At 37.6% G+C, this 8,847-nt stretch overlaps 1 protein-coding gene across 6 annotated transcripts in view; it reads right to left on the bottom strand.

The window, feature by feature from the left end:
• Positions 1 to 714: 714 nt before the first annotated feature.
• HNRNPH1 (heterogeneous nuclear ribonucleoprotein H1) overlaps positions 715 to 8,847 on the bottom strand; it is a 9,025-nt gene continuing 892 nt past the window's right edge. The window contains exons 3-14 of one of the 6 annotated variants that reach the window (XM_006923251.3): positions 7,569 to 7,724; positions 7,219 to 7,362; positions 5,621 to 5,759; positions 4,506 to 4,684; positions 4,355 to 4,426; positions 4,165 to 4,298; positions 3,888 to 4,023; positions 3,438 to 3,497; positions 3,256 to 3,345; positions 2,531 to 2,623; positions 2,062 to 2,111; positions 715 to 1,476 (exon numbers count right to left, since the gene is read on the bottom strand). In XM_006923251.3, coding sequence (XP_006923313.1) covers positions 2,062 to 2,111; positions 2,531 to 2,623; positions 3,256 to 3,345; positions 3,438 to 3,497; positions 3,888 to 4,023; positions 4,165 to 4,298; positions 4,355 to 4,426; positions 4,506 to 4,684; positions 5,621 to 5,759; positions 7,219 to 7,362; positions 7,569 to 7,724 — 1,253 coding nt within the window. In that variant the 3' untranslated portion in view covers positions 715 to 1,476. Of the gene's footprint in view, positions 1,477 to 2,061; positions 2,112 to 2,530; positions 2,624 to 3,255; positions 3,346 to 3,407; positions 3,498 to 3,887; positions 4,024 to 4,164; positions 4,299 to 4,354; positions 4,427 to 4,505; positions 4,685 to 5,620; positions 5,760 to 7,218; positions 7,363 to 7,568; positions 7,725 to 8,847 lie in introns of all 6 variants that reach the window. The other 5 variants (XM_025040734.1, XM_025040735.1, XM_015598104.2 and 2 more) reach the window with 5 other exon arrangements.

Here is an 8,847-nt window from a genome sequence, read left to right as displayed (position 1 = left end):
AGTACAGCTACCTCGAGTGGAGGAATGAATGGCAGCTTCCCAACTGCAGTTTAACTAGCTACTGAAGGGCTTTCTGCAACTACACCTTCAACTTCCTAACGCCAGCGTTATTTCCCAGCAAATGTCAAATGTGAGTTTTAATCTGCCAAAACAAATAGATCTCTATTACTGATTTAAACTAGTCACTTTTACTCTCAAACGCATAGTAGTTTACCTTAAAAACTTTATAAGAAATGAATTTAAGTGGACGTGATATTTAAGAATATTATTCAAACCTCAACTTGAAAGGCTTCTATGAGCTGGCTCCTAAAAGAGGCCTCATATAAACAAAATGCCATGCGAATGGGAAGGGTGGCTCCCACCACCCCTTGCCTCTGGCACCTCCTCCTCAGTCATGCCTGGAGGCCTCCATGGACATGCAGAGCATGCAGTGAGGGAACTTCCACCTCTGCTTTGTGCAAGTACTTAGCAAGTCAAAGGCTGTATAGAGACTGTGGCCTGTGCAGCCAGACCAGACACCCGGCCTCTTCCACATGGCCCCAGTGCTGTTTACCTTCAGTCGTACCGGAGGGAAGTCTGAAGACATCTACAACAGCCTCAACTGCCGGCCTCTCTGCCACAGCCAGACACGTGGGCCACTGTCACCTATGCCCTAGGCAGGAATAGAGCACCAAGAAACAGTCCACGTGACACTGAAGCACAGACAAGACAAAGTGCAATTTTTAAAAGGTTTATTTGACAAGTTTCACTTAGCGCAATACACCTAAAAGGAAATCACAATACAATGTAAAGATTTAAATCAAGGCCTCAGAATTTCATACAAACACCAAGACCAAAATCCTAAAGTATTGGTATTGCGTCTCAAATTTCCCCATTAACTTAAAAAAAAAAAAGCTTAAACTTACGTGCCTTAGAAGTTATTAAATGAAACTAGAATTAACAAACATGCCAAATGTTTCACTTTTAATTGTAGACACAGCTCCTATAGTTTTACAAAAAAAGCATGTCTTATTCAACATGCACCCAAACAGTGTTCAATGTAATGTGATGTAAGAGCAACATTTAACATAATTCAACTGCTTTAAACCTAAATACACTTACTGCTTAAGTACATCCTACAATAGAACTAACTTGAGAAAAGCTAAAAATTGTTTAACAGTTCTAGTTTACTCAACTTAGCTATTACATCCGAGATGAATGTTTGTGTTCAAAAATACTGAACCTTAAGTCTTTAAAACAATCCTGATTTCCACTGAGAGTAAGCATAAATCACAAGCTGGTATTGCAAAACTGTTAAACTTGAAGTTTTTTTTTTCTTTTAAAAAAATGCTGCCCAAGAGTCAGTGATCGGGGTCAGTTACATCCCCCACCCAGCACTCATACTAGACACGCCAGACACCCCCCCCATCCCATTCACCCCCACCGAGGCACGGCTCTCGCTGCTGTAGTAGCTGCTGCTCACCGCTCCCTGGCTGCCTGCAAAGAGATCAATTTGACAAGTCAGAAGTTTCACATTGTTAGGCCAAGAAAAATATAGCATTCCATAATAAAAAGATTTAAAAAGTATACGAGTACAAACGTCTGCTGTCCAAGTGGCGAGAAGCATGTTTGGGAAAGGGGACTCCCGACTCCAAACAAGTCTCAATTAACCCCTTTTCTCTGCAGTACCAACTTGTCAGACTTGTGCTATCATTTAAGCGGACGCTTCAAGATCAACATGGAAAATTAAGTTTAAAGGAAAACTAGTGTTTTTCAAAAATTGCAAAATTACTTTGTTTTTAAAAGCTAAAACAAGGCATTTTAAAAATAATTTACCATAAGCATTCACAATGTGTCCATCAAATGGCATGTATAAATAGGGAGCACAGGGGCAGTCTCTTGCTTTTCCTATTCATGGTGGGCAGAAAGTGAGACGACAAAGTGGGGCTAAAGGCAACTCACTGTACCCAAAATGGCAGCCACCATGGAGTTAAGTCAGAGCCATTGACTGCTACAGAAAATGTTATCAAAACATATCAGTATTTGCTATGGGGAATTGATATTTTTTGAGAAAATATTTACCTATGCAATGTTTGATTGAAAATCACTGGAGTTTTCCTGTAAAACTTGGTCTGCAAAAGGATTTTGTAGGGTAAGACTATAATACCAAATCACCATTTAGACCAATTGAAAAAATAAAACCAATCCTAAGTTAACTACTAAATACAGTCCTGAACCCAACCACCATTATTTTAAATTCTCCCTCCATCTAAAATGGATTTAATGCTAAAGAAAAAGTTTACTGTTTTAAATAAATGCAAGCAGATACATTCTAGCTCAACCTTATTCCGAGTTGTAACAATGACTATTCATAATTTATAAAACACTTCCCCCACCCAATCATTGGTTCTGAAAATTAACCTATTAAATTCTATTAGAATCAAAAAGCATACATTTTATCAACCCAATTTCACTAAAAAAGGAGCCTGCATATTCCCAACTAAAGAAACCCGTCTAAAATTTATTCCAAGTATATTAAAAACACACTTACCATATCCGCTCATGCTGCTCTGGCCACCATAGCCACCTCCATAGCCACCACTCAGCTGCTGGCTGGCCGGGCCACCGTAACTGGACTGGTTTGCTGTTAAGTTAAGAGAACATTAGAACCCTTGTTTCCTATGTAATGTGGTACCTGGTGGTACCGGGCTTGTAACTCTAAAATCTATAATTTTCCACTCTTGACCTTACTATAACCCTCAACCTATTTTCTACAACCACTCTCTCTTTCTAGTCATCACTTGAACTAGTCAAACATTTTTAAAGGAAATGGCCAAAGGTATACATCAGCAGGACTAAATCCACGATTCCATAGAGGTATTTTGAGACCTTATGAAACTGCTTAACTGGATTTAGTGGGTTGTTCCCCATGATATATTAAGGCTATGTCAATACATGGGTTCTCGCTGAACACCTGATTATGCCCACCAAATTATACCCAGAAATTTGTTATTTCGATTCTGTGCTCTTTACTAAATATTAATTTTAGACTTATACTTTACAGACAATTCAACTAGGTTCTTTCTGTAACGCCCTCCCCCAAAACTACTTAAAAATTATCTAGTCTAAGCTTTATGTAACTCACAAGAATTTAAGCCAGATAAAATTCAAATCCAAACTTCCTTTGCCTTAATTATGCTAAACTCATTAAATAACTTACATATTCGACTTATAGATATAAATGTTTTGGTTTTTAAAAAAACTAACGATATTTACACAAGCCCATGCCTCCCATCATTTGGCTACCATAAGCACCACCGCTTGCTCCTGCTGTAGAATTCAAGAAGAGTTCTACATATCTGTGTTCTGAAATGAGAGAAAAGGTATACAAGGTTAGCTTAAAAAAAGGACACTAAAGTGATATTTACACAAACCCATGCCTCCTAGCATTTGGCTACCGTAAGCACCACCGCTTGCTCCTGCTGTAGAATTCAAGAAGAGCTCTACATATCTGTGTTCTGAAATGAGAGAAAAAAAGTTTGAAAGTGTGTTGGTGAAAGAAAACAAGCAAAGGTCTTAAAACAAGTAGATTGGTGAACTTGAAATACTCTTTTGGGAAAAAGTCTAGTAGTCTAGCTGCTTCTCTCAAGTAGTTTACTTGAGCTACGTATACAGCTTTCAAAAACTAGCCTTTCGTTTTAAAGGTTCCCCTACATTGCTTTAATTAAGAATATACTTTAAATCAATGTTCATAAATCCTTCACACTAATTTTAAAAACCTAAAACTTTTTAACACATCCAAGAGCTCACCTATTATCAGTGAATTTTTCATACACCCTATTTCTCTATCACAAATGTTAGTCACACAACCACCGCACCTGAGTCCCCAAGATACTTAAATCACTTACGCATGTTTGCTTTGTCTTTCGACATAGCTGCCACAGCATCTTCATGAGTTGCAAACTCAACATCTGCTTCACCAGTTACTCTGCCATCAGGACCAATTTCAATATGTACTCTCACAGGGTTGAGCGGTGAAAAAAACTAAATACAAGGTATTTCAGAGAATCCAGTCAACTTTCGAATGTTACCAAAAAACTTTAACAGTTTCACTTAAGCAGACTAAGAACTAAATTTTTACTGCTATACTGAAATAGCTAACTTGTGAGTTCATCTTACACTTACATTATAAATGTCATTCTCAGTAGCTCTGTAAGGTAATCCCCGCATGTGTACACAGTGTCCTGTTGTGCTCTGGAAAGTAGAGCCACCATCCCCGTATCTGTGGTCAGACATTCCTGAAAAACAATAATTGAGGTCTAGATGGACAAGTGTGTAAGTATCCTTCAGTTGAGAAATTCAATTCTTACCTTACCTCTTCCAAATCTATCTGACCCAAATCCATAGCCATCATTATAGCCATTATAATCATCATAGCCTCCATAACCTGAAAGACAAAGAGTACAATCAATCAAACGAAAACACACAAAGAACCACTCTCCTGACACCTGCATATTCTCACATACCTCCACCATAAGCACCACGCCTCATCCTTTCAAAGCCAGCTCCCCTGCCGATGCTGTTATACCCTCTGCCAGCCCCAGGCCTGTCATAGGGACCTGGCCGCTGCATGGCCATAAGCTTTCGTGGTGGGTCATAGTGAGTTCTAACTTCAGCTCGACTGCTCTTAAAGATTTCGATATACCTAAAGCATTGTTCACGAGGGAAGGGAAGGGGGAGGGGAGAAAAAACATTAGTTCACATCATACAGGTATTTAATTACACAAGAAAACAATGTAGTCATAGCCATGAAACTGACTAATATTTAAAGCCAGATTTCTTATTTGCACAGGCAATGACCAGAAATTCACTCAATTGTACAATTATTTTATGTAATCTTTACAGAAAACTCACTCCTCTAAGGCAGAGAGCCCAACCTTAGGGGTAAGAGAGGAGTTACTGTCAATTGTCTTAGGAGGGAAAGAATTCCACTCAACTTTCAACTGTGTCTTAAATCCTTTGGCAGCATGTATAGCAAGTGGGCTAAAAAGCCAGCCTCCACCAACCTTCTAAAGCCCACACTACACATTTCCTTTCGCCAATACCCCAGCCTATGCTTTTAGTAGGAATCAGCATAGGTAAGCGCATGCTTCAATGAAAAATAGTCACAAGCAGAGAGAATAAAACCTTTTGTGACAATTTCTTGAAAGCTATGCTTATTAATACATATGCAGAATATTTATACAGCAAGAAAAAGTTTGTTGCATTTCAACTTTAAAAACAAGATCAGAAAGTATCACATTTTCTTATGGTAATATTAATTTACTAGGTGGGTGTTATTACAGCTAAAGCCAGGTTTGCATTACATTTTTTTTAAAGCCATAGTCTCTCAACTACATCGATTAGGGTTATTTAGAAACCTTACAAATTGTAAAGCAGACCAAATTAACTGAGAATTTCAAAACCTAAAATTTAATCTAAATGCATTATGGGACTTTGACATAGGAAAAGTTTGATAACTGTGGCCAAACATCAATTAATTGGGACTAGAAATAGATTTCTTCCTTCTAAGCAGAGAGAATATGGATTTAATTGTTTACCATAAGAAAAGTGACAAATCCAACCAACCATCCATCCCCACCTGTGCCCTATTCTTTCCTTGTGTTTCTTTAGAGCCTTTTCAGCTATTTCCTGTGAAGCAAACTGCACGAAGGCCTCCCCCGTACTCCTCCCCTGGAAGTCCACCGGCAATGTTATCCCATTTGGCACGATTTCCAACCCTTCAACCCAAGGACAAATAACCCCAGTAGGGGGGCAATATTAACATCACAAGCCCAGAAATGATTCTTCTTATAGCTTTAAATAAACCAGAATTTTAACTTAGGTGAACGGTATGTTTTCAACAAGTACTCGTTAAATATGCATTGCAGTAATATGAAGTTCCATTATTACTAAGTATAACTTAATTCTTAACACATCCCATGGTATGATATATAAGAAAACACTTGCTGGACGGACACAGGATGCATTAAGAATTCAACAATCATGAACACTTATCTATGCAACTTAATGTTGAGAATTATACAAGGATTTAATAAAATTTCAAGCATTAAATACAACAGTTTTACTAAATTCAACACACCTTTTACCTTATTTTATAATTTAATGTTTAAGTTAGTGGAACTTCAAGTACAAAAAAATTTACACATTTAAACATTTTATATACAAATTGAAACAATGCTTAAAGTAATATCATTGACAAACATACAATCTAAACTTTCAACAAACAACTGATCTACACAGCACAATCATGCACTCTTATGCTCTAACAGTAGTATGATTCACTTCTGGAAATTCCGTCTATGAAAAATCCTTTCCGTGGATACATTCCCAAGCTTACAAAAAGGGCTTAAAGCACTTTCCTAGAAGATATGAAATTATGTTCATATTTAACGTTGACAGATAGCATTCAATTCTCACCAATTTAGACAAAACAATCAAAACAGACTTGATTTCAAAAATTCTGGCAAAATACAGGACTTGATACATATCTAAAAGAATTTTAATACATACTACACTATACCATGAAAGGATTTCTTGTTTTTAATTCCAATTTATCACATCATAAATATCAATAGTATAAGATATGATCTAACACTCTGCTAAACATGCAATTTTATCAGCTCTTCAGCATAAAAACATTCAAATACTTTAGGCCCAGAACAATTTCAAAACACTTTCTATATTTTAGATACTAAAATTATACATTTAACCTACTCTTAGGCTGACTCTAAGTTTATAATTCCCTGGCTAAACCAGTTGCTTCCTTAAGAGTTTTTCTGCATAGAAAGTTAGAGATACTGTGTCTTACAACACAGACACCTGCCATAAATTACAACCGCCTAACTTGTACTAATCTAATGTTAAGGGATCTTACCTTTAACTTGAAGTACTTTGCTGAACAGCATTGTGAAGAAAGTAGTTAAGCTGTTGAGGACAATCCTCAAAGATCTACTCTGAACTACAATACTAAATATAGGCAAAGTTAGCATTTTGGAAGTACTTAATTTCCACCTTTAAGATGGGCTTAAATTATTTGAAGGTCTCCAGGAAGAAGAAAACATTTGTTCATCTGCATATATATACATATATACTCATAACCTCTTTAAATATCTAAACTACTCAACTTTTAGGAAGCTAGCCGGAACTCACTGCTCAGCAACAAACACGCCTACATACCTGAGAAGAACTGAACAATTTCTTCCTTGCTACATCCAAAGGGGAGTCCTCTAAGGCGCACAAAGCCATCATTGGCCGTGTCAGGACTATTTGGACCAGTATGCTTCAACACCCAATCCATTTCAACGTTGTTTGACTTGAATACTGAAAGAGGTGCTTAGAATTAGTCAATTTTGGAAAATTAGAGAACACAGTTCAGACTTCCTGGGTCTTTAGATAATCTAGGAAGAGCTGCCACAAACTCCCTTAGATGACCATTTCCATGCGGTCAAATACCTAAAATTCAGAAGGGGTAAGATAGAGTTCTATGTAATATTTATTTACTGTTACTAGGGCAACATAAATCAAACCTTCAACATATCTGTGTCCCATAGTTTCTCTGTCTTTTTTCAGGGCCAATTTGACTTCATCTTCTGATTCAAGTTCAACAAAAGCCTCGCCACTCGGTCTGCCTTCTCTGGTGTAGATGAAACGAATACCTTGAGCCCCATTTTGAATTTTGCAGTCTGGAAAGAAAACAACCGTTAATACAGAATTTAATACGTAAAACCACCTCTGGGTGATACAGATGAAATGCCTATTCAATGCCCCCACTACAAAGCAGATCAAAAGCAAAGCCTGCCAGAACCAAGCAGTTACCAACTCCTAGGGTCTCTGCACTAATTAAGCAGTTAGCCTCTCCAGATCAAACTTTACTCCCTAGATGATAGTCCCAATCCTTCAATGAAACCCATTATTCAAAGCAGTTACTTAACGAATTTGTCTCTAAGTTCTTTCTATCCAAATATCTCCATTAACATCATTTGTAACTTTTCAACAAATTAAGTCTGGACCCTGTTATTTTAAAGCATTTCCTGGATAGTTTCAAGTTTTGGTCTGGGGCCTTTGATCTTTAATACATTACTAGCAACAAAACTCCTTCAAATCCAAATTGCAGGTCCAATACTCACCTGAAAGGGGATCAATGTTACCAAGCTAAAATGCTCCAAGTTCCACAGCTGAAGCCAAACCCAGTCTTGCCCCTTGCAAGGTGGCTTCCAGTGTACTTGGTTCTTGTTTTACAGGTCGTTTTCCGTTACCAACGCTTAATTCAGATAGTAAGTCAATACTACAAGTGTCATTCCAAAACCTGTAATTTCTTCCAAATCAATCTTTATTAGTCTAATCTTACACTAATAGAGAACAAGGACATTTTGGTAGAAATTATTCAGGAAACCTATGTACTGGGAGGGGAAAAAAAAAGCTACACAGGCAAGTAAACTTCCCTGGGCAGATTAAGAACTAAATGAACTCTTCGATTACCAAATCTTGTTAGGAAAGTTTCTGCAATTAAGAAGTGACGATTGAACTTGCCTCTTTTTTAGGCCGTATCAAAATTTGAAAGTTAAAAAGATTTTGAATAGCATTTTTATTATTTGCCCAGCTACTGGGCAATTTTCTTAAGATTGAGAAGGAAAACTCATTTATCATTTCGAAGTGGATCACAAAGGATAAGCTACTGCTTAAAAGTAAACAAAAAACCCGCCAGAGGCGAACTCCACCCCCGAGAGCCCCGAGAGCGGGAAGGCGGGGCTTTTGTAATTTCCATTGCGTAACAGCGGCCTCCCGGGCTTGAGCAGAGCAGGAACC

The sequence above is a fragment of the Pteropus alecto genome, unplaced genomic scaffold (assembly GCF_000325575.1).
Source record: "Pteropus alecto unplaced genomic scaffold, ASM32557v1 scaffold78, whole genome shotgun sequence".
In the NCBI taxonomy this organism is placed as follows: domain Eukaryota; kingdom Metazoa; phylum Chordata; class Mammalia; order Chiroptera; family Pteropodidae; genus Pteropus; species Pteropus alecto.
The sequence above is the reverse complement of the archived record's forward strand: the minus strand, read 5'-3'. Positions and strand labels throughout refer to the sequence as shown.